Consider the following 26882-nt stretch of genomic DNA (forward strand, 5'->3'; position numbering starts at 1 on the left):
AGAAGAAAGTTTAAGTAAAGAAAACCTTTTTCTTAATAGTACTATTTTTGTGGTGTATGGTTTTGTTTGCATGCTATAAAATAATATTCTCAGTTATTTTCAAGTGTAATGGGGACTGTAAATAGGTGCTACTGTTCTTTTATTCTTTTTTTTCACCCTTCTCTCTTTCTTCTTGTTCAGTTTTAAGAAATATAGGCACTGCAATGTGTTAAAAATTCCTGTTTAAAAGAGCATGACAAAAGAAAAATAGCTTTTTTCTTATTCTTGTATGGGAAATGACTACATTAAAGGCCTTAGACTGATTTAGTAACAGGTTTTAAGAGAAAGCAAGTAATTGAAAAAGAATATTGAATATTATGAGTTTTTTTCTAGCGAATTAATTTATGCTTAGTAGCAAATCTGTATCTGGCCCTCCTGTCTCCATGGAAACAATCTGATAATGAGAAATTGGTTATAGTCTGGTGGAGAATGATTGGCTGAAGAAAAGAAAAAAGCAAAACTGACTAGGGGATAATGTACTCTGAAAGCATTCATTGGTTTTCCCAGTTGGGAGAGCTATAAAGAGAAGTCAAAACCAGTTAGCGCTTAGAACCACAGGCTGCACCATGCTCCTTAGTAAGGATAACTTTACTTTTAGGTAAACTCACTCTGAGTGTGGCTGTCAGTTTGGGACATTTGTTCCTATTAGGAGGGTAAACCTTCAATATTTGAACATGTATGTAGTTTTGTGTGTTAGCCTTAAATTAATAAGTTTTAGGGGGTACTGTTTTTTTTTTTTTTTTTACAAGGGCTTTCAATAAAACAAAAAGTTTTGTAAGATGTGACAGGCTCAAATGGACATGACAAGAAACATCTATAAAAAAAAGTTCAACCTGCCAAACAGTGTATGCATGTAACACACAAGCGGGAACTAGACATTTAACATAATGGTGTTATACATAAAAGGAGGGAGTAGTAGGTTAACAGGTTCATAGGACAGTACTATACTGTTGGCCTGGAGGCCCTTATAAGCCTACCCAAAAATTTTGCCCATGTTCCCACAAAGTCAGCACCTGTTTCCCCTGTCTAGCAGAGAGACACATGGGATCCCACGGGTATATTTTCTGTTTGTCATCCAGGCTCCTCTTAAAGAGGGCTAGTGGCGTACTCTGCTTGACATGGAGAGGGAGTCTATTCCACAGAAGGGGGAGTCTTTGGGACACAAATCTATCCCACTAACAAGTTCGATTAATGTCACAGACCAGGTTGAGGCCTTGCATGTGGGTTGAGTGAGTGGATGACTTACGGATATGCAGCAACTCCATCAAGGCTAGGTCTAAGACAGCCTTGTATGCCAGTCACAGGTCACCTCTGAGCAGTCTGTATAAGACTGAGTAGAGAGAGAGGGCTTTTAGCCTATCTGTGTAGGATAGGTGTTTGAGACCCTGGGTTTTCCTGGTCAGGAAGCTCTGTGGTCTTTCCAGCTGCTGCATGTGCTTGGCAAGTTATATGCCGAAGGGATCATTGTGTTCAATAATGGGTCTGATAAGGGAGGAGTACAGGGATGTTATGACCTCCTTGTTCCTAGATGAAATACCCTTACATATGAGGTGGGCCACACAGAAAGCCTTCCATACAATGGAGACAACATGGTGGTCAAAAGTCAGTTTGCTATCAACTTGGATCCCCAAGTCCCTCACGACTGATTGCTTTCTTAGCACTTTGTTATTAATGTGATAATTACAGGGGGCACCATTTTCCCCAAAGGGGATAATGATGCATTTCGTGGCATTCGGTTTGAGACCATGCTTCTGGCTCCAGTCATTAGTTTGGTAAAGTCCTCTTGGAGGATGTTCACATCACTAGGGAATTTAAGAACACACCCAGCTTGCAGTCTTCTGCAAACATGGTCAGCCACAGACCACTGGTTTTGGCTTGCACCTCAGAAAAGTATATCCCAAACAGTAGAGGCCCAAAGACCGATCCTTGGGGTATGCCACTTGTTATGGGTCTACTATTAGTGGTGGCTTCCATCAGTGAGCCAGTTAGCTTCCCATCTGGTAACATACAGGTTGATGCCTAGCTGGGAGAGTTTCTTTATTATGCCCAGAGGGGGGAATAGTGTTGAAGGCTTTGGCTAGGTCAAGGTAGGCAGTATGCACCATCTTTCCCTCGTCCATGGCTTTGGTGGCAGCTTCGAAGAAGTCAACCAAGTTTAACAGGCACGATGTCCCTTTGACAAAACCAAACTGTATGGAGTCCACCATTTGGAGATTGCCAATGTCCTTACTTATAAAGTCCATGATAATGCGTTCCATGGACCTACAATTGCCTGGCTCAGTGGATGCTCCACCTTTGTGTAAAGCGAGGACAGTGACCATCCTCCATTTTGCTGGAATGAAGCCGGTGCTCAGGCTTTGAATAGGGCGCCTAATGGCGTTGAGAGCTTATGCCTGAGTTCATGTAGGACACAGCCAGGGGATCTTGTCGTGTCCCATGGAGGCTGTATTTTTTTGCCTTTGAGAGGGCATTAAAGACCTGCTCCCTGGTGATGAGGGGAGGGGGGGCAGGTGCTGGGGATGTCCTGGTTTACTGATGGTGGGGAAAGTGGGGTGAAGTATTCATTGAACATGTCTGCCAGCAGGTTGGATATATCTACTGCATCTATGTATGTGGTGTTCTTGACACCAGTTCAAAGCAGATTTGGGTGTTACCTTTGAGAATGCAGAGGTATGTGAAGAAGGCCTTGTGATAGTCATTAGTGGATGTGGCCAATTTTGGACTCGAAGTTAGCCTTAGGGGATTTCACCAGTGACCTTATTTGGTTGTTCAGACAAAGGAGAGATTGCTTCTAACTTGGCACCTGTTCCTTCTTGGTCCTGGCCAGCAATATTTTTCCTTTTATTGTAGTTTGTTTATTGTTGCTGCCCACCAGAAAGGTTTACTCTTCCTTGAGGAAGATTTATTTTATTTATTTATTTGCATTTGTTTACTGGGAGGTCTACTGGGCCAGGGTGAGCCTGTTTTTAGTACAGACCCGGGGAGAAAATCTAAAAACAAACATGATAAAGCTACAGAATCAAAATATATAAATCAAGCCATGATAGTACAGAATGTATTACAGAATAGGTAATACAATAAAATAGATGAAATCTAACATCTATATAGCTAGCATTAGGTTTCCAAACCAAACAATACAATTCATGACATGGGATAATATCGAATGTGTGAACAATACAGTGTTGCAGATTTGCAGCAGAGAGGGAAAGATGGAGGGCAGCAGATTAAAGATTCTGGATGCAAGGTATAGCCTTAGAGCTACTTCTATATAGGCATCAAGAATGAATAGAAGATATGGTAGGTAACTGATATAGTAGATTATGTGCGGCACGTTGGACTTAGTAAGTTGGAAGCACTGAATGTATATATGAGGAGTCTGAGCCATAAGTGAGATGGGGAGGAAAAGCAGGAAGGCTAGGAATATTGGGTTTTGTTATAGTGAGTGCTGGTGCATGTACATAGCCAATGGGAGAACAGGTGTTGTTTCAGCAAAGTCTTAAAGCATTTAGGGTTGCCAGCAGACCTAAATGAAGGAGGGAGAGCATTCCATAGTTTTGCTACAGTATATGGGTAACGTATTTGACACGGGGGAAAGATTAGGTTTTGCTACATTAAGGAGCATCAGGTATTGCTGAGTCCATACAGCTATGTAGGTGCTCATATAGTTTTTTGTGTAGGCTTGGACATTAGTGCTAGTTCCAGCTGAAGGGATGGTGGCTGTGAAGCTGCTTATATACCTGCTCTCAGGAGGTTGTAGTCAGCTTTGGAAAAGTTTTTTTTTTGACCCTGGCAAGGGAGGAGTCAAGGGAGATGTCGACTTTGGAAGTGATCACTTTATGGTCGGATCTTACCAAGGAGGATGACACTGTAGGGGTGCTACAGTGGCTACTCATGTTGGTTAGTACCAGGTCCAGAATATTTTCACCTCTCCTGTGAGTGTGGATCAGCTGATCCAATGCAGTGGCATTAATGAAGTCAAGGAATCTCTTGGCTTTTGTGTTTGAGCTAGAATAGCTCTTCCACTCTATGTCTGGGTAGTTAAGTCACCAAGGATCAGGGTAGACGGTTGAATCTTGATGGATTCAAGTAACTAGTCCAGATAGGTGGAGTGGGCATCCTCAGTCATGGCTGGGGGTCTGTAGCTAGCTATGATTTGAACAGGTGTTTTGTCAACAGTTAACTGCACCTGGAGTGTCTCGTGTGCATCATACCGTTTGACCAGCCTGGAGGTATGTATGCCTTTGATAAATATTGAAACCCCACCTCCTTTGACTTTGTAGCTATCTGTTTGAGGTCTGAAAGTATGGCAGGATGAGTAACCTGGTAAGGCTGCAGTGCTTCCTGCAGCTTTGAATCAGGTTTTAGTGATTGCACAAATGTCAGCATCTTCCAGGGCGAGAAATGCTTGCAATGAGTACAGTTTCATGTTAAGACTCCTAACGTTTAGCCGCATATTTTTTTAATACAATGATGTTTTCTGTAATGTCTTTAAATTTCAATGGTCTCGCACAGAAATACAAAAAAGACAGCACAGTGAACTATATTAAAAATGCAGAGTGCAAATAGCTAGGTTACAGGAGATGCACTTGGAAAGAACTGAACATGTGAATTTGATAAAGAAAAGTTTTCAGGATGGTTTATTCAGCAGAATACCTGGGACAAAGAAAAAGAGGAGTACTTGCATTAAGTACAAGAGGAGCTCCAATAGTGATAGAAGAGGATAAAAAATATAATAATGGCAGATATGTAGTGGTAAGGGGCTTGATAAAGAAAAGTTTTCAGGATGGTTTATTCAGCAGAATACCTGGGACAAAGAAAAAGAGGAGTACTTGCATTAAGTACAAGAGGAGCTCCAATAGTGATAGAAGAGGATAAAAAATATAATAATGGCAGATATGTAGTGGTAAGGGGCTACTGGCAAGGGAGGAGGATTACACTGGCATGTATTTATCTTCTACCTAAAAGTGATATAATGGAGCTTAATAAAATTCAGTTTTTAGCAAGGAATATTGCTTATAGGTGGGGACTGGAATTTAATTTGCAGCCATGAAGATGTGTCTGGGGGTGGGGCCAGAAGGGAAAGTACAACAAAGGAGGGTAGATTTTTGAAGAAGTTTATGAAAATATTTTGCATTGAAAATGTGAATTCAGTAATAGGAGTTTGGAGTAAATTTACATATTATTCCCCAAGATATAAAAACTGGGTTAGGCTAGACGGAATTTACATTTCACAAGAAAGTGTGCATATAACTGAAGGTCTTGATGCACGCCCAATAACTATTTTAGAACATGCACCAATAATAACTAAAATAAAAACACAGGTTAAGGAAATAAAAATGAGACACTGGAACATTCCCACCTATCTTCCTTCCTACCTACTTCTGAAAAATATAGCTAGGGAGTGGGATAAAACTAAGGTAAAGTTTAAAAACAGGGTGGAAATAAAAGAAAGAGCTATGGTTAAGAAGTAACAAGAATTATTTAGGGGGACTGGCAAGTGTTAAAAGTATTGCAGAATAGGGGGAATCTCACAGAACAAGAAGAGGATCAACTGCAGAATGCTAAGCAGAAAATAAGGGATTACCTTGATAATATACATGAGTTTAGAAAGATTGCTGTTAAGCAACTGTTCTTTGATGATAACACTAGAAAACAAAAACTTTTTAGCGTGACGACTCAGGCAACAGAAGTAGAAAGGGCTGTTGCCAAGTTTAGGTTGCCTATAAAAAGGCAGGTAATAAGGCATCCTGTAGAGGTATTAGAAATATTTTGTAAATTCTATGAAAGATACCAATGGAAATGTTTATGGAAGAATTAAATATGCCAAGGTTAGGGGTAGATGAGGCTCAATTACTAATGGTTAGGACAGGAGGAGACGAGATAAACATTGTGATGTACAACCAATCTACAGGAAAGTCCCCAGGAATAGATGGTATTCCTGTGGAAGTTTGGAAGCTAGGAGGGAAAAATCTGACAAAGATCTAGAAGGTTTTGTTTAACAGTATTTTAAGAGGAAAAGTACCAACATCCTGGAAGAAAGCAGTGGTAGCTGTAATACCTAAAGAAGAGAAGATCCACCAGATCCAGCTTCATACAGGCCCACTGAAATACTAAACAACCACTATAAAGTGTTCATGTCTATAATGACTAAAAGAATGGCAAAGGTAATGCCAAAATTGATAGATATGGATCAATGTGGTTTTGTAGAGGGAAGGCAAACATTTGACATTAATAGAACATTAATGATCCAGGGAGAGGTAGAATGCAAGAAAATGTCCTTGTTTAGTATCACAGAAAATGTTAATAATGTTACTTTAACACGACTTAGCCCTTTAAAAGTTACATGGATGGGTTTCAAGGAACAGTGCTGCATAATACACTAGTAGCTGTTTTAATTGATGAGAGTCATATGACCTTTTAAACTGAAAAGTTGTATGTATATTTAAAGTTTGCTATATTATAAGGTTTTATGGTTCCGAAGTCACCCCACAAATATGTCGAGGACAAAAGCGCTTAACCATTTGTACTTGCATTTCTTTTGGGATTTTGCTGCCTCTTCATGTTCTGTGTCTTATTAAATTTCTTATACTTTGGTACACATTTTGTGAGGAAAGCCCTTGTTGGACTACAAAGGTATTTTTACTGCCATTTTAATCAGTGCACACAGTGTGAATTTTTTTCCTGTTTATTGGTTTCGTTTCTACTTCGGGTCTATATCATATGTTCGAAGTTTGAAAACTGAACGTTAAATAATCAAATTTAAATGTTCAAAGTCTCAAACATCGAACATAGGATTAAAAAAAATGCAAACCTAAAACTGTTGTAAGCAGGGGGGCAAGCCCACCTGCAGCCCCGTACCCCCCCCTTTAAAAATATCAACTCAGAGACTGCACTACAGTCCAGTAAGGGAAATCTTCCCTTTACCGCGTTATAGTGCGTTCTTGGAGTTGGTATATTTAAAGAGCAGGGGGGCTTGCCCCCATGTTTACAACAGTCAGGTAAGTTCCCCTTCTCTTTTTTTTTTAATCATATGTTCGATGTTTGAAACTTCAAACATTAAATTCGATTTAATGTTCAAAGTTTTCATACTTTGAACATGTCAGATATAGACCCTCTACTTCACATCATCCACTCTGTTTTTTCCACAACATTTTTGTGTAGCCATTATGATAAAAATTTATTATTTCTATTATATATATACGACAGCTTTTTAAATGTATATTTCCAGCTGTTGTGTTACATGCACGCAGTAATGTTTGGTAGGTTTATCTTTTACACAATTATTTCATGTCGTCGCTATTTACACCTATGTCACATTTTACTTTTTGTTTTAATGAAAACCCTCAAACAATCTTCAAATAATGAAGTTTAACCCTCCTGACAGGAAAAATCGTTGCAAATTGACATCTGCACACATAGGCAAAGCCTAACCTAAAATTAAGGTTATCCATGATAAGAAGTATGTTACAGCCTGTGCTCCTACTTACATTAGTTGCTATCTGTGTCATATCTTTATTCTCCTCCCAGATGAGAAAAAAAAATTGTATGTTTTCAAAAAGCATTAACATTTAGCCTTAAGAAAAAGTACACTGGCTATCTTTAAATAACGCTTAATTATACACTGTTGTAGTAAATGCATTCAAATATTTAGTTACCATAAAAGCTGCTATTCACTTCCAATAATAGTGTTAGGGTTCGGAAGAAGTTCCAATTATTGGGAACAAAAGAGCTTAACCTACAGTTATTTTAATAAAAAGTGTGCTGAATTTACTGGTTTCACTGTTGTCAGTTGGTTCGGCCAATATTTACAGTGGTTTGCTGTGGTTCTGAATTATCACTTCCAATAATGTCAAACTTTATTTTTTACTGAATAGTTTTACCCTTGTACACCTTTTAATTTTACCTTTCTCTCAGTAAACAATGTTAGACCTTTCAATTTATTGCCTTCACCTTTCGTCAGCTTGTTTTCATGGAAACATAACAAAATGGTAGAGCTATGCTCAGCTCCAGGTGTCTCAAATGGCACTGAACATTTACTTGCTTAAAGACAACAATTTATTACATTTTGGTCTCTCACTTTTTAACCCCACTTGCATTCACAAAAAACTGTCATTAGATTAAGACAGGGGTATTAATCCATGCATCCACCTAAGCAAAAGTAAAATAAAATATTTCAGTTCTACATGCACTATAATCAGTGCACTTTTACACCCCACCCCAACAGCCTAAATTATGACCTAGTGGCTTAAACATGCTTTTGTCCAACCTTTCTTCTCTTTTCACATTGTAATGCCTACATGTCTTAAACATAAAAAAAAGTGAAAAAGCACATGCTTACTTTAGTATCTCTGTCACATACAACAGTCACTAAAAATACTTTAGTATGTAACATGCAATTTATATCATAAAATGTTTTACACAAATACTGTTAAAAACAAAAATCATTTTATTTACAGATACTTTTTCCCGCTGTCCCTTTTTTCACTTTAGTGTCCTTCAAACAATAATGACATGAAGTGGGGTATATGCCTGTCAGTCCCCCAACAAAGTTTAACAAAGTCAACAAAAATCCAATCATTCTTTTTCAGACACTTTTTGTAAAGCCATATTTCACAAATCTGGTTGATGCTTTAGTCTCACATTTATTCACTAATTTCAGTTTTCTGGTGGTCTTCCTGTTCATCTCCATTTCCCAACCCCATCCCCTGGTCTGAGTGTACAGTCTTCCCAATTCTTCTAGTCAACTCCTGTGCTTTTTTTCAGTCTCTCAAACATTTTCCTGTGGAACATTGAAAAAGGTTTCACTAGAAGAAGAATAGAGTCCACCTCTGTTTGATGGCTCATCCCTTTTCAGAAAGATGTTTGTATTCCCACTTAGCCGGTTCTACATTAAAAAATTACTTTGATCCTCCAGGAAAAAAATATTCTGAAGACAGATGAATATAGCAGCTTGAGTCTCACATCTGACCCCTGATTGCTGGGATAAATTTGCTTATTTTCTGCCTAGTGTACAGTGAATAATCATTTTCCACAAACACCCTACTGACTACAATTTTTAATATTTTGCACTTCTGCCACAGTTTTCTCAGGACCAAATCTTTCTTTTGGTATGACTGCATCTTCACTAATACAGGTCTTGGTTACTTTCACATGGCCAGGTTTGGAGCATACACATGATGTGCCCTTTCAATTAACAATTTCTGCTGTGGAATACCAGTCCGGTTACTTATTTGTGCTTTCACAAAATTAATACAGTCTGTTCCTTCCAATTTCTCTGGTATAACAGAAAATCTCAGGTTCTCTCCTTGCTCTGTCCTCTAATTCTACAATTTTTTGAAACAGCTTTTCTTGAGCAGTCTCATACTCAGCCAGCCTTTTCATTTCAACCTCTGATTTTTGCAGTTTTATCAGTTCATCTGAATAGCTGCTTAAAGTTTCTTCCATTTTTCCAGTCTTTTGTTATTTCAGCTGATATACCTCTTCAATGTTTCATTTTCTTTATATCAGTTCTGAGCACCTTTGATTTATTTTCTCCTCTAAATTACTGGAAGCCATCTTGTACCAAAGCTGGACTTTGAACTGCTTTCTGCTGAACAGCTGCAGTATTCTTCCTATTCAGGGTTTTCTCTTCACCTTTTCTAGTTGATTTTCTTTCAGGCTCTCTTAAGTTTCTTGTTTTATGGCATCCAGGCTTTGTACTTACTAACCAGTAACTGAATTTTACTTAAACAGGCAGAATTACTGGCCCTTATCTATCAGTTTCTTTTTCACATGGAGAGCTGAAATTAAGCTGTTGATCACTGCACAGCCATCTTGGGAAAGCCAAATTCTTCAATATCTTTAAGAGTAAGCAGGCATCTTGCAGCACTTCCAGTCTCCTTCTGACAAGCAAGGAAGGGTGGAATGCACTGTGGCCATCCAAAAGATTTTTTTTTCAATAAAAGTTCGTAGTTTGATTATACCTAGGAGAGATCTAACACCAGAGTTTCTTTGCCTTTTTGGGTATGAAAAAGAACCTATTGTAAAATAATATAATTCTTTCTGGTCTGGTAGGACCTTTTGGACAGATCTCTTCTAAATGAGGTTAAGTATTTATTTTCTTTTGCACTCTTTTGATGGGATGTGAAATATGGCAAGAGAAGACAGTGAAGGTGGGGGGGATGTAGAAGGGTAACGTGCATCCTCTGAATACTGCTGGTTTTATATCCTTAGCCACTTGTCTGTTCTGTATGATGGATGGACATGCCAGCAACTGTACAGTAAAATTACTCCCAACTGCCTCTGCAGTGGAATGGCTGGGGAAGGGCCCATAGGTTCTGAAGTGCACCACTGTTCCACTGTTATCAATTTTTCCCAACTCTGAGCTATCGACTGTTTGTGAAAGTTACCATGGTAGTTTTGGTTGTTTCCACACATCTGTTTATTTGCTATGGCCATCTCTGCCTAAACCACATTCTGAAGCTTCGCACCAGTATCTGAAAGAGTCCCTCCTTCACCCCCCACTTGAAGTTCCTCACTTGTGTCCCAAGATGTAGTACAATGAAGGGGGGGTGTTTACCTATTAAAAGATACACAAGCAAAAAGTTGCTTTAAGTGTCCTCATCAAAATCTAAGAAGTGAAGCCAACTGTGAATAAAGCAATGCCAGTGTCTTCCACCCAGGGAGGACCCTCAGCTGAGTTATAGTCTAATCTCAATGTGAGACAAGTGGGTTTAAGGAACAGCTGCAAACTGCAACTGCAGTTTATGCTTTACCAGGCCATCTGGAATCTTGTCCAGTGACTGGATGTATTTTGTCTGCTAGATCCTAGTGGAATCTTATCATGCAAGATAGGCAATATACAACCCTCAAATAAAAAGAGAAGAATGCATAAATACTGATTCTTTTCCTCAGTGATAGATTGCAAGGCTCTTTATGGTTGGTACTTTTTAAAGATAGCCACAGCCATAACAGAATCAGGTTTGGAAGTCACAATCCAACAAACCCAGCCTTTAGGAGGTTGCAGAATCTTGTCAGGTTTCCTCAGATAATCACCACATCACCAGGGCATTTCTATGCAGTTTTCAATACCAGTTGGACAATTTCATTTATAGCAGGGATAGACGGGGGGGGGGGGGGGTCAGAAAGCCTTTTGCAGATTTTTTTTGTCAAAGGATGTTGGGACAGAGGGAAAGCCTCCCCTCTACCTCATCATATTATGAAAGCAATATCTTGGGTGGAAAACTCTAAGTGAGGCTACTTGCTTCCTCTTGCACATATACTTCCTAACAGTAATTGGAGGAAACAAGTTTAAGGATGGCAAAAAAAAAACAGGACAGATCTAGACTTTGTAGAAAGAACCCGTCTGAGACTTCCATGCCCTCTATCTTGTTAGCAAACAAGATGGACAACTACAGGCCATACAAAGAAACATCTACATTTGAAACGGATGCCACAAGACCACAGGCATGGAGGAAGGCATGCATATAACTGATGACACTGACTCAGTGCTCGAGGCATATGACAATAGCTCCAACTGTTAAAGACTGAAGCCCACCTATGCCAGCTTTGACACTGACAGACTCGGCACTGAGCTTAAACTTGACAGCCTATCCCAGCCCAGTGCTTCATATTAGGGTAAGGAATCCTTTCTACTCTAGGCCTAGTGTTGACAGCCTCAACCTTGAAGGAGTGAAGGTTGACCCTCCTCCTCGCAGTAGGCATCAATGCCACAAGATCATCACTAAGCTCAACCCCCCCAGGGCCCAACGTCCATCATCAAACCCAAAGGACTCTGAATCAGGTAGCACCACAACTAAGGCCATCAGCACTCATCGCAAAGTTGACATCTGAGCTGTTCAGTTAGAAGGCTGCACCCCACAAGTGAAACTGCACTCAATTTTGACAAATCAGAAAAAAAATGAATATTAGCAAACTACTCCTGCCTCCTTTGGACTAGTGCTGACATGGCTTAGTGAGGAAAATCAGGACAATCTTTTAAAACAGGATAGAAACAGCAACTCTAATCCCTGAAATACTATAGGGAAGCCTGTAACAAACATTTTGCTGAGTTGTAATGAAAGCCTCTACACACTTGCCACAATCAGTTTCTGGTGGAGGGATGAACATAGACCTGGATCTTGATGACAGTTGTCTCAAGCCCACATATCTAAATATCACACTGTCAAAGAGAAAAGTCAAACCAGCAGCCCCAACTAGTTTAACAAATGACAATTGAGAAGCAACTCTTAATAGACAATTTTGGACACCTTCAACAGAACTGACTTCATCTAATTTAGACATTTCTGGTGCTGACAGTAAATTCCAAAGAGGCCTTTGAAACTGAAGTGCACTTGGGATGTGTGTGGGCTCTTTTTCCAATTTAAACAACTTTTCCCTTGTTCCCCTTTGCCTCATGGTACTAGGGTGAATCCCTACAAACCTCAGAAAAAGTGTGCCAAAACATATTCCTCTCCTAAACAATACAAACACAAGACACTGGTTGCCCCAAATTGATAACTTATGGCAACACTTACTTTTCTAAAGTGCCTTACTATCCCTAATGACTGCAACAATACATTATATTAACAAGCGAAAACACTTATAAACAGATAAATGAAAAGCAGGAACAGTATTAAAATATCGAACAGGCAGATTATTTTAGAGAACTACTAGAAACTTTACCAACCAAATAAATGGTAAAGTGAAGAAATGCCTTTAGGCCTGCAGAGGGAACTGTACATGACAATGTTTGTCTTTCGGCTTTTTCCCGGTAAGGGGTTGCCACAGCGGAACTCCGGTCCGCTAATGATTGGCAGTAGATTTTTACGAAACGCTGAGGTGCCAGCTCGACGCCCAACCTTCAACAAAGGCACGCCCATTTATGCACGCATGTCTTTTGAACGCTACCCAACCGCGGGGAGGACATGCAGACTCCACAAAAAAGGCACTCCCAAGCCAAGCATCGAACGGGAGAACCTCTTGCTGTACATGACAATAAACTGATGAAAAACTGGATTAAAATGGTATATCAGATTTGATTCACTGACTAGAAGTTAGGATAAGGCAAAACAAATGCAATTATGGAAAAATAAATGCATTTTAGAAACGTAACCTAGGGCCATTTCTCAGATCTGACTGGCCTGAATGTAAGGCAAACAAAATCTGGAAGAAAATCTCTCTTCACAAAGAGTTGTGGGTAAAAAGTGAGGGGTTTGTAGCCTGGGAAACTTTCAGCTGCTGTTATTGAAAAGAAAGAATGTTCTACATACCAGCTAAACTGTTTTTCACAGCTACAAAATGAGTCTCTACCTGTTTTTATACTGTGCCCTTGTGCTAATACCTTGCTATCCTCAGTGATTCTGCTTAGTCCCAAGGCACTTGAAAGCCTTTATTGCTTTCTATTTCCTTAGGAAGACACAATGTGCCTAGTCTCACTTCATGCAGTGCCCCAGTTAGTTTTCTGTCATCTATTAGGACATTAAAAAGGAATTTCATACTTACGCTATGAATAATCAATCCATGTTCCCAATCACAAGTGACAGAAAACTCAAGTCCCCTAAACATATCCTACCAACATCAAAATGGGTGTTTCTGCAGGTGGGCAAGACTTCCTGCAACCCCCCCGACAAACTACCAAAGACATATACATAAACTCTGTGGTCATACAATATAGGGGGGGAAGGAAAACAGCACATATGACACATCTATGTTAAAGTAAAGGTTCAGTTTAGTTGCATTTGAGCTATACAACCTGATCAAATGGTTATTAACCACATACAGGAAAGCTGATCAGTACAGACATTGTAACTGTGACGCTCTCCAGTATAGCCTCCTTGTTGATTCAATTTACTGTTAGTTAACATGTCCAATTTAGTAGCCACTGCTAACCAAAATCAGCAGTTGTGTACCTCTCCCAGGCTGATCACTCAAGCTTTTTTGTAGTACTTGCTAGATGTTAGGCATCTACTACTTTGGTCACAAAACGAAAAAGATCTTTAGCTTCATTTGTATTTACCACCTTGTAGGTACTTGGAATAATCAAAATATGTTTAAAATAAGACTTGGCCATTGTTGACAAACTTAAGAGGTTAGCTACAAACCCTTAAGTCTTCCAGAGGATAGCCAGCTGGCTTACAGACTACAAAAAGGCCAGTCACAAGCGTAGTCCCTCAGGCATCAGTTCCTGGGACCACTCCTTTTTGGCATTTACTTCTATATACTTCTCTGAAGTCAAGGTCAATGTCAGTGACCTCTGGCTGACTACATTTGCAGATGAATGCAAATTAGGAGTTGTCATTGAATTGCCCACCTGCACAAATGTTCTCCAGGAAGTGCTGAAACAGACAAACAACCAATGCCAGAGAAACAGACTAAACACACACAAACAATCTAACCTTTGACAGTGGCGAGGAAATCATTCTATGCTCTGCAACTTGTAAACAAAGGTATGGCATCTAGATCCAAGGAAATCCTTGATCCGCTGTATTTGGCATTCATCAGACCTATCATTGAGTACAATGCCCCCCCTTTGGTATGTACCTAACCAGGCATACCCAACAACTGAGCATCCATGGATGTTCCTCATTAAAAGAATACATGACGTAAGTAACATGTCCTGTGTAGTCTGCCTCAAGGGCCTATCTCTGCATTCTGTTTCCTACAGGCTGTTGAGGGGAGATCTATGCCTGGCACATAAGGCATTGTCAGACCCCACTCAGATGGAACTCCTGAATATCCACAAAACAAACAGCACCAGAACTACCCATTGTAAAGATTTAAACTTGCCAGTGACATAAATAAGACCTGCTGGAGACAGGTATGTATCCCAGAGACTACCCCTTCTCTGGAACAGGCTCCCCCATTCATGTGAGGCACAGTTTCTCCAATTCAAATGAGACTTGAACAACTGGATGGGGAACAGGAAATTCGTCCCTGGTTTGGCACCTATGTCTCTAATGGATACAGGCTGCCTTGTAAATGGTTAATTTCCTAGGACCCTGCATGTATAAAAGTTTCACCTTCCAAGCCCCTGCTTACACTTATGAAGGGTGCTAGAACTTCTGAGAGATTTTGGAAGCATAGCTAGGCTTAAAAAAGCACTTGTGGTCATTAGCCAAGTAAACGCCTATGAACCTGTAAGATACAGAAACACTTCTGTTACTACACTATGTATGTGAAACCAGCATGCTAGGCTTTTGTGGAAAAAAAATAGGGCAGGTGAAATCAACTGGGTGGTGGGGGGATCTTTCTGGTATCCATTAAATTTTATGGTGCTGGAAATTACATAATCTAACCATTTTAGTGGATCACAACATTAATGCTGGTCTAGAAATCAATGAACACAGCCTATGGCAGCCTCCTGTGGAAAACCCCAGGTATTGAAGGAATTTGAAGCAGTCATTTTCATATCAGAATAAAAATATAAATATATGAAAAGCAATTGAAGCAAAAGTTACACTGAAGGCATGCATAAAGCAAACCATAACAAATACACTCAGATCAACCATGGAGAAGAAATACACTGCCCATGTGAGGCAAATTTAAAATTAATTTTTAAACTCTGAGAAGAAAAAAGTTTACTTACAGCTTCTTGCAAAATTAGGCACTACAAAGAACATACACATAACACAAGCCCCTCCTGTCTTACCATAATGCATGCCTGAGCTTCTATGCCACAAAGTATGACAGAATGCAAATCAGGAATGGAACGCATCTCTTCTTCTACCTCAGGAGTCAACATGGTGAAGCAGGTCTTGGAAAATATTTTAAGGCCTTTTGCTCCTAGCTCAGGTACTGTGGGTCCCAGACCTTTGGGATACTGCTCAGTTACAATCATTGGAATCTGTAATGCTTTCGCAGCCTGTCAAAAGAAACAAATTTACTGGGCCTTTCCTGCAAAGCATATCTTCCTTTCGATTAAATGCTAGAATTACACAATGTCAGATTCTGACTGCTTCTGAAGTATTTTCTTTTGCATTTTTGCAGCAAAACTGCATAGAATGTTCTCCTGAACTAAGAGGATAACATAGATTCAGGTTATAATTTACATTTGTAGATCAATATATAGATCTATATTAATTTTAATTTGAAATTAAATGTTTTAACAAGTTAACAACAATATCACTCTAAAATCACACACACAATAGATATAAAAAGTGTACACACCCCTGTTAAAATGCCAGGTTTTTGTGATATAAAAAATGAGACCACAATAAATCATTTCAAAACTTTTCCCACCTTTAATGTAACCTATAACCTGAACAGTTCAACTGAAAAACAAACAACTATGTTAGGGGAAAAAATAAAAAAATAAAAAAGTACAATACGCTGGTTGCATAAGTGTGCATACCCTTAAACTAATACTTTGTTGAAGCATCTTTTGATTTAATTACAGCATTCAGTCTTCTTTGGTACACACCTGCCATCAATTAAAGAGAGTCTGATTAACCCCAAATAAAGTTCTGCTCTCCTAGTAGGATTTTCCTGACATTTACTCAGTTGCCTGCTAAAGCAAGAGCCATGGTTCGCAGAGAGCTTACAAAGCATCAAAGGGATCTCAATGTTGAAAGGTGTCAGTCAGGAGAAGGGTACTAAAAAAGTTCCACAGCACTGGATATGCCATGGAACACAGTGAAGCCAGGCATCAAAAAGTGGAGAAAATATGAAACAACACTGACATTGCAAAAAACTGGACATCCCTCCAAAATTGATGAAAAGACAAGATGAAAATTGGTTAGGGAGGCTGCCAAGAGATTACACTACTGAAAGACCTGCAGGAATTTCTGGCAAGTACTGGTTGTGTACTACATGTGACAACAATCTCCCGTATTCTCTGGACTATGGAGTAGGGTTGCAAGACGAAAGCCTTTTCTTACACAGAAAAACATCCAGGTCGGGCTAAAATTTGCAAATCAATACATCAAGTCTCCCAAAAGCATGTGGGAAAATGTGTTATGGTCTGATGAGACCAAGGTTGAACTTTTTGGCCACAATTCCAAAGGGTACATTTGGCGCAAACACTTCACATCACCAAAAGAACACCATCCCCAAGGTGAAGCATGGTGGTGGCAGTATCATGCTTTGGGGTGCTTTTCTTCAGCTGGAACTGAGGCTTTAGTCAAAGTGAAGGGAATCATGAACAGTTTCAAATACCAGTCACTTTTGGGCCAAAACCTTCAGGTGTCTGCTAGAAAGATGAAGAGGAATTTCACCTTTCAACATGACAATGACCCCAAGCATACATCCAAATCAACAAAAGAATGGCTTCAGCAGAAGAAAATAAGTTTTGGAATGACCCAGCCAGAGCCCAACCTAAATCCAATAGAAAATCTGTGGAAGACCTGAAGAGGCTGTGCACAAGAGATGCCCTCACAATCTGACAGATTTGAAGTGCTTTTGCAAAGAAGAGTGGGCAAATATTGCAAAGTCAAGATGTGCCATGCTGATAGACTCCAAACCAAGAAGACTGAATGTTGTAATTAAATCAAAAGGTGCTTCAACAAATTATTAAAGAGTGTGCACACTTATGCAAACGGATTATTGTACTTTTTTATTTTTTATATTTTTCCTCCTAACAGGTTTGTTTTTCAACTGAATTGTACAGGTAATAGGTCTCATTAAAGGTGGAAAAAGTTTTGAAATGATTTATTGTGGTCTCATTTTATTATAACACAAAAATCTGGCATTTCAGCAGGGGTGTGTACACTTTATAGCCACCTAATAAATAAATATATACACACACACACACCCCCCCCAAACAGGCACGCACCGCTTAGCTAAATTACATCTCGCACACAAGAGTAGGACAGTATTACCTAAGTTTAACACAGAATGCCTCACAGCTTAGTTAAAGTCATACGGTGTACCCTTCAAAACAAATATTCACAAATGTAACTGACCTAGCTGAGCACATAACTGCTTAATATAAGCCAGTGAAACTGAAGTTTTTTACCACCAGGTTTACAAGAGGAAAGGGCACATTTGCTCTACTGTTAAAATGTGCACTAAGTGCTACTGCTTATTGTCTACTCGGAGCATATCCAGCCTAAAGTTGTTACTGAACAAAGTACACTGGTTCATTCACTTCTGCTCAGACGATGAGAGAAAACATTAATCTGCAAAGACCAAGTTTAACAGCTAATTTTTTTGTATGCTAAATTGCTTGTAAAGGTACTTTAGCCTGTTCAAATATATCTTTTTAAAGTTGATTAACTGTATCCTGCTGTATGTGTAACTACTGCCGGCTTAGGATTTCTGGTATTCTTATACTGCGCTCTAAACATACTGCATTTGAATGTGACTTTTTGTCACGGAATGTGGGTTATGGGAATGGCCCTTTAAAAATATCTTTACTGCAAGTTCTTACCGTATGCTTTCTTATTATGTTTTGAAAAATACATATATTTTGTGTCTGAGTGTGTCTCTTGGCCCAAGTCGTGTCTGAAAAGGGCCCAAGGACCAGTCCATTTATCTAAATCAATCCAGTCAGTCAAGCCATCTCTCACTTGAACAGCAGCATTTTGGTGTGTCCCTATAGAAAAAGACAACCAGTTCCTCAGTGACAGACATTCCATAAATTTACATTTGCTTCTTAATATTTAATTAGTTCTCCATTACTCTCCCACTTTAGCATGGATCATAGAAAGGGGACAGTCTACCAGGTCTATGAAATCCTCCTCATTCTTTCAAAACATCTCCCTCCACATTACCAGTCTTGTTATGTACATGGAAGACTCTCCTATACAGACACTTCGGCAAAAGAATATGCATGTTACAATCTTTAATAAAGCAAACAAAATCATACTCTGAATGATGTCTTCAAATGTTTTAGGAAATCAGCTTACCTGAACAAATCCTACAGACAGACTGAGACAGAGAGAGAGAGCGCTGCATAAAATTTCCACTCAAGTGACTCTCAATTCTTTATCAAAGCACCAGTTACAAAACACTGAAAAGCCTTATAATCACTGATCTAGTTTTTCTATCGCTTTTTCAGCGAACATGGTTGATCATCACATCCCTCCTATCTCATGGTTAAAATTAATGATTAGTTCAAATAGCCAGATAAGAATGTCACAACCATATAATGGAAATAAGCAGCACAAGATTTATTTAAAAAATAATAATTTGTTCAGTATAATTCATTACATACATCTCTACAACTGTCTCTGGCTACACTAGAATTTAATTTGGGACTTATACAAAGCAATGAATTGTGCAATCAAGTCTGGCTATTATTTAGTACTAGAATACATACGTTTTACACTCAGCATCGTTACATCGATGATACATGCACCATTTGCACATAATATAACTCTACTTTTCAAAGGCCTTAATTCTTATCTCAGCTAGCTCTAATGCTTAAAGGCCTTAATGTGTACATCACTCTTATTATCTACCTCCACTAGTCTGAGAGGGATACCTTGTCACCAACAAGCAGAAACTAATGCAATGTGCCAGGCATAAAATTCAGTCATCCAGGCTGAGATCAAATAATCTGTCCGATACATTAAAAATAAAGTCACTTAAAAATACACCCTTCGAGGAAAATTACAGCCTCTTGAGATCTAAGAAGTCAGTTTGCATTTGCACAAACTATGCAGCTGTAAATTCAATAAGTTTATCATTTTTTTTTCTTTTTAGGGGTCTAATTTAACACCACACCATGCGTAGGTCAGATGACACACACTTTCCTAGAAATTCCCCCCATGTCACACTGCTAGCCACGTCTAGTTAGCAACAGCAGTGACCTATTTGTTAACTCTAAACAGTCATTTTTAGTTAACCTCCATGTATTAACAGGTTATAGTTAAATTAAGATCTGCAAAGGTAACACATAAATTACTAATTAACCAACTTAGATTAGCTTGCTAACCTCAGACAACCTTCTTGCCATGCTCACAGATTCTTTTTGGTCAAAACTAGAATCAGAGGGATGATGCATAAAGGAGATAGTGTGTCAGTGGAAGTGTATGACAGAAGAATGCCAAAGAAGCTGAAAAGTAAGGTCTACAAAAACAGTGGTGCCACCAGTACTACTGTATTCCAGAACTTGGGCAGTGAAGGCAGAGAAGTTGAGGAAGCTAGAGGTGATGGAGATGGGTGGTAGCATGCACACTGTAGGACAAAATAAAGAAATGAGGACATCAGAGTAGAAGCCAAAGTAACTCCAGCTGCAGAGTAGGCAAAAGATCAGATTATCGTGGTTTGGGAACATGCCACAATTTGAATAGAAGATGACTAATCATAATAATGGGCTTATTTTCTGGTTATGATCCTACGGGGTGCAATATCTGTCACTATGGAAGGAAATAGTCAACACACCACGCTGCTTTGCCAGGAATGGTCTGCACCTCTCTCCTTTGGGCTTTTGAATATTAGCAAAAACATTGTCTTACCCCATAGTGCCTTTTTTAGGTAAAGCCAAACTGAAAATATTTCTGACATAGCACGTCAAAACCAAGAAAAATAAAAGATGTTACTGCTCAGTGTTAGGAGTCTATACACGAATCTCCAATCCCTGCAAACTCTTCTTAGTCACTGAGACATGGTTTAAAGCCTCAGACAGCACCCTGGCACTGCAAGGCTATACTGCCTTCCACACAGTTAAACTAGCTATTACACAGGCAGGAACTAATGGTGGAGGTGTCTTGGTTTACATCAAAAATAAATATACCTCAAGGCTGGTCAAGCAGGAAGATGCACTTGAGCTTCTCCACTTTTTAATTAACATAGGCAAAATCTCATATCACTTCCTTACGAGCTACAAGGTCCCTCTCTCTATGACCCAGGAAACCCAGAATATATATTTAAGTATACTAGAAACACTCGCCATCCAACCCAACACCATATTCACAACTGACTTTAATTGCCCCATTGTTAACTGGGAACCATATACGACACAAAATGTGCAAGCACAGAGATTCCTGTATTTTGTAAACACAAACTTCCTGGACCAGGCTGTCAAGCCACCAACCAGGGGTGCAAACATAATGGATCTGGTCCTCACTAATATGGGATATCTACACACCCTCTAATATAGTGTCCTTTCGGGTAAGGTTAGACAACAAAATGGTCTCCTTTGAAATAAAAATAAAACCTGGAACCCTGGCTAACACTGGAATGTTCATAAATTAATCTAAGCCTAACTTCCTACTATTAAATGATAACCTGGAAAAATTTCAAGCCCTCCCCAAATCCTGAGATAACTGCTGCTTACCCAGAACTGTTGACAGAAACTCTATACAAGCATGTTAATAGCTGCATAGAGGCAGCTGTACCCACCAGGAATAAGTACAGAATTAACTGGAATCACATCAGTAGGCTGAATAACACAAGAAAGAAAATCATAGGTGCATAGGTTCATACTAGGCTATCTGCCCTAGGGCATTTATAAGCCTAGCCAGAGTGTGTTTGGCTTTCGCCACCCATTTTAAATTAATTTTGCTATGCCCTTTTTCGAGGTTAGTATACTGTGCCTCTGTCTAACAGTGACACAGAAGTGATACCCGGGGTAAACCTACTATCTCCCCATCCACTCATCAAGATTCCTCTTGAAGAGAGTCAATGAGGGACTCTGCCTAACCTGGACTGGGATTTTATTCCACAGTGAAGGGAGCCTCTGGGTTATGAATCTGTCCCTCCAGCATGTCCTATTTATTTCAGTGCTGAGGTTCAAGTCTCTTGAGCGCGTAGCTCGATGGGATTTGGATTTTCTGAGGTGCAGCATGTCCATTAATTCCGGGTTGGACATGGCTTTATACGTCAGGCACAGATCGCCTCTGAGCAGGCAGTATGCCACTGAGTAGAGCTGGAGTTTCTTTAACCGGGCAGCATATGGCATCTGTTTGAGCCCTTTGATCCTTTTGGTGAGGTACTTTTGGGAATCTTTCCAGCTGCTGCAGGTGTCTGGTAAGGTACATCCCAAAAGGGGCATTGTACTCAATTATGGGCCTGATGAGGGATGAGTAAAGAGGCACGATGACCTCCCCTGATCTAGATGTGAATCTCTTCATGATTAGGTGGGCTATATAAAATGTTTTTCTAACCACTTGGGCCACGTGGTTGTCAAATGAGAGATTGCTATCAACTTGGGTCCCCAGGTCCCTAATTACTTCTTCCGTACTTAATGGATTACCACCTATGTAGTAATTTGTGGGCACTTTGTTTTTGCCAAAGGGGATGACTATACACTTTTTGGCGTTTAGCTTGAGGCCATGGCTCTGGCACCAGTTGTCTGTTTCTATGAGGCCCTTTTGTAGGATGCTTGTGTCGGCTTGAGAGTCAATTATGGTGCCCAGTTTGCAGTCATCTGCGAACTTGGTCAGCCACAGTCCTTCCGTGTTAGCCTGTACCTCCGAGAAATATATACTGAACAAGAGAGGTCCCAGGACTGAGCCTTGTGGGACGTTGGAGTCTGACATGGCTCCAGCAATTCTAACCATGTGGGTTCTGTCCTTGAGCCAGTTTGCAACCCATCTAGTGACATAGGGGTTTATATTTACGCTGGTGAGCTTATCTATAATGCCCGAGTGGGGTATTGTATCGAAGGCTTTTGCAAGGTCCAGGTAGGCTGTGTGGACCACCTTCCCCTCGTCAATGGCCTTGGTGACTGTTTCAAAGAAATCAACCAGGTTTAAGAGGCAGGATCTGCCCTTAAAGCCGAACTGGGTAGGATCCACTGTCTGTAGGTCCCCAATATCTTTATTTATGAGGTCCATGATGATGCTTTCCCATAGCTTTGCAGACCAAGCTAGTCAGGCTTATGGGGCGATAGTTTCCAGGATCCATTGAGGCACCACCTTTGTGGAGAGGGACCACTGTTGCTGTACGCCACTCTTTGGGTACATATCCTGTAGTAAGGCTGAGATTGAACAGTAGTTCTATGTTTGAGTTTAGTTCTTCTTGGAGTTCATGTAGGATGCAGCCCGGGACACCATCTGGTCCCATTGATGCTGTGTTTTTTTGCTTTGGAGAGGGCGGCTCTTACCTAAGCATCTGAGATGTCAGGGGGGCAGCACTCTGCTGGGATAGATATTTGCCCTTTTGGTGGGGGGGGGTTTGCGCTGAAGCTGTCAGCTAGGATGTTGGCAATGTCTGTGGGTTCGGTGTATTTTTTGTCATTTTGGACTAATTCTGAGCATATCTGGGAATTCCCACCCAGGTTCCTAACATAACTAAAGAAAGCCTTGTGATTATCCTTAGTGTCCTGTGCAATTTTTCTCTCGAAGCTGGCCTTAGACAATTTTATGAGTGCCCGTAGCTTTTTGCTAATACTGATCAGAGATGCCTTCCCTTTTTGGGATTTTGCTCTATCATGTAGTAGCTTCCTCCTTCTATTGTATAGTTTTGTTTATGGCTGGGGTCCACCAGACAGAACGCCTAACTTTGGAGGATTGGGTCTTGGTTTTATTTGGGACTGCATGATCCATGCATTCCTAAAGGTGTTCACAGAATGCGTTTATAAAGGATTCTGCGGTCTGGGCCGTATTTTCCATAGGCCCGGGGGCTTTGAAGGATTCCACCTCAGTTTTGAGGAGTGTGAAATTTGCTTTACAGAAGTTTTTCACTGTGGTTTTCTGGGCAGAGGCTGGTGTCGGGATGTGAATATCTAGTGAGATTAGTTTATGGTCTGATCTTACCAGTGAGGGATACACTTCTGGTCTGCAGCATAGAGTCCCCATGTTGGTGATGATCAGGTCCAGTATGTTTTCCCCTCTTGTGGGAGTGGTAACAAGTTGTTCCATAGCATTTGAGTTTATAACTTCTACGAACCTTCGAGCTAGGGTGTTGGAGCTAGAGTAATGCTCCCAGTCTATGTTAGGGTAGTTGAAGTCGCCCAATATAATGGTGTTTGGAGAGACCTTCATATTTTCCAGTGTTCTCAGGAAGGCCGAGTGGGGTTCCTGGGTTAGGGAGGGTTGTCTGCAACAGGCTATAAACTGGAAGGCAGTTTTACCCACTGTTAGTTGCACATGGATAGTCTCTGATGCTTCGTGCTGTGCCACCAACCTGGAGGTGTGGGTATCTTTGACGAATATTGATACTCCCCCTCTTTTTGTGGTTCGGTCCAAGTTTTGGGGCTGAAAAGCATGGTATGAGGTATAACCTGGTAGTGCTGGGGTGCTCTCGGGAGCCTTGAACCAGGTTTTTGTTACTGCACAGATATCGATGTTCTCCATGCTAAGGAGAGTTTCGAGTGTGTGCATCTTGAGGTTTAGACTTCTGGCGTTGAGTAGCATTACTCTTAGTTTCTTATCCCTTGTGATACCTATGGAGGTGGGTTTGTCTTTTGAGCCTTGCCTAAAAAAGGCACTATGGGGGTGGCAAGAGCCTTTGCCAATATCCGAAAACCCAGGGGTGACAGGTGCAAGCCATCCCTAATGAAGCATCGTGGCTTGTCGAGCATGTCATCCCAGGCAGACAGGCATTGGATCCCCTTTGAATGACACCAATACTTAAGCCAATTGTTGAAATTGATCATCTTGTCTTCATATTGTGGCATCATTCTTGGTGAGGGTAAGATGCTACTCGAGGTCAGGGTCATACTGGCCCTGGGCTACATGCTCAGAGAGCTCCTCTATGTCTCTTGTCATGTAGTCCAGGGAGGTACATCTCAGGTCATTCACACCAGCATGGACAATGACTGAGTCATATTTGTACTTGCCTTGGAGTGACCTGAGTGCTTGCGTTATGTGGCGGATCCTAGTTTAGCCTGGTGAGCGGGACGTCAGTGTGCCTGACGATAGTCACCTATTACAAGTGTATCAGGTGTGTTGTTTAGCCTTAAGGGCTGTGACTGTTCGGCACACTGGCTTTGTGAGATATGTGTTACATGTGTTTTGTTTTGGGGTAGCGGTTGCTTGGGTGTCTGCTTTGGAGGTCTCTGCTGCTTAGGCAGATTTTTATTTAGAGCCTCCGAGTATGTTTTTGTGTGTTTATGTGTTTGGTTTGCTGTTGTGGTAAGTCTATGCGAGACTGGAATTGTAGTGAGTGTGGTTTCCTTCTCCTCCTGACTGGTTACGCCAGTACTGAGTTGAGAGAGCTTAGCCTCCAGTTTGGCTATATGGTTGCATCTCTCACATGTGCTGGAATTTGTTGGGAGGAGGAGAGGGTTGTCTGTGTACATGAGGCAGTTCTAACATTGCCTCAAGATTCACCAGCTGGACAGGAGAGGAGATTGACAACTGACCTTTGGACATGCTAGAATAGTATTGGGAATTCCTTTATTAATTGAAAAAAAGGGCCAATGGGGAACAAAGTACTCAAGGGGAGTTTGTGAGGGTGTAGTGCTTTTAATTTTTTAGTGCTGACTTATATAATTGCTTTAGTGAGCAAGCGCCAGGCTTTAGAGTGGGAACAGGGTGTTTATTATGAGAACTAGATCAGTTCCAAGGGAAAAAGTGAAGAGCAGACTTTGTGGAGCAGAGAATGTTTTAAACCCAATTAAAATCGTGCAAGGCCGCGCTAAAGCGGGTTTTATACAGGGGGACTTGAAATATAAAATGGACAATAGACTACCAGATTCTTGTGCTGGGAACACTCCTCCAGGGATAGATAGGCTGCTCCAAGCTCCCCACTGCCACTGGTGAACAAAGAAGCCTCCCTTTATCCAAGAAAGGAAATGTGCAACACAGGAACTTTCCAAAAGTCCAGAATACAGCAAAGCCTGTATTTGGACTACTCTAGGTCAGGAAAGGTGGGAAACAAGGATAATTTTTTTTTTTTTTCTTTTTTGCAACAAACAGCAGGAAAGTGCAATAAATATGTAACACAGGCTAGCGCACTTGAGTGTGTAGCCCCAACAGGTAAATACAACAAACAGGTCAAACTTTAAAAGTGCAGGTGCAAAAACAACTTTAAACAGTTTAAAACAGTTCAAGAAGCAGAAATACTTGCAGTTTAGCTAGATCGGACAGTCGCCCAGGTAGTAGCAGGAAAAAAAACACTTATCAGTTAGCAGTCGCTCTTTTAGCCTCGCTGCTGCTAGCACCACTCTGCAGGCACCACTCATGGCAAAACATGGGGTGTGGCGGCCAGCAGGATAAATGTGCTTCCCATCAAACTAAATAAACAACTCAGAGGACAAATAAATGTCTACCAAGCCAAATTTGAGATAAATTTGGCCTCCCAGGCAAAAGACAGTTACAAGGCATTCTTTTGTTGTTTCTAATCTCAAAGGCAATAGATAATTATGTGCAGAGCTCATCATTAATGGAGCCATTTAAACTGAGTGAGAAGACATACCAAATCTATTTCCAGAAAAATTCAGCTCTAACTTTAGCCCCCTCCCTGCCCCCAGCCTCGTCTCAGAAAATGCCATCAAATACAACCCCCCCAACTACCACTAGTGAACAGGTCCTTAATGCTCTCTCCAAGACAAAGAATACTACAATTGATAGAACCCAACAATATCCCAGGCTGCCTTCTAAATAGCATGAAACATGACCTATTAGGTCCTCTGGAATTACTATATAAAAAGAAGTTATGTACTCACCATAACGTTCCATATGAGTCGTTATACTTTATTTTCTGCAACCTGTGGATATTCGGATCCATATTGGATCCGAGCCGGCAACATTTTATCAAGCATCTGCTCCAAGCTCCTCCCCTTACCCATAATCCCTCACTTCTCCTACCTTCCCTCAGATCGAGTTTTCCACTAACCAAACTATTAGCAACTCAATAACGTTAACCTAGAACAGGTTCGGGGAAAGGAGGGAGGGACGGTTGCAGAAAATGAAGTGTAACTACTCAGATGGAACGTTATGGTGAATACATAACTTCTTTATCTGAAGTAGTTAACTTCATTTATCTGCAACTTGTGGGACAGAGTCCCCAGCTACCAAAACTACTGGGAGGCC

General features: G+C 40.5%; 1 protein-coding gene across 1 annotated transcript in view; it reads right to left on the reverse strand.

The window, feature by feature from the left end:
- The window catches only part of LOC122816168 (isochorismatase domain-containing protein 2-like), a 141328-nt gene that overhangs the window by 44960 nt on the left and 69486 nt on the right, over positions 1 to 26882 (reverse strand). The window contains exon 3 of the mRNA XM_044088922.1: positions 15668 to 15880. Within this exon, the coding sequence (XP_043944857.1) occupies positions 15668 to 15880 (213 nt within the window). The remainder of the gene's footprint in view (positions 1 to 15667; positions 15881 to 26882) is intronic.

The sequence above is a fragment of the Protopterus annectens genome, chromosome 1.part1 (genome assembly GCF_019279795.1).
Source record: "Protopterus annectens isolate FY-2018-M chromosome 1.part1, PAN1.0, whole genome shotgun sequence".
In the NCBI taxonomy this organism is placed as follows: Eukaryota; Metazoa; Chordata; order Ceratodontiformes; family Protopteridae; genus Protopterus; species Protopterus annectens.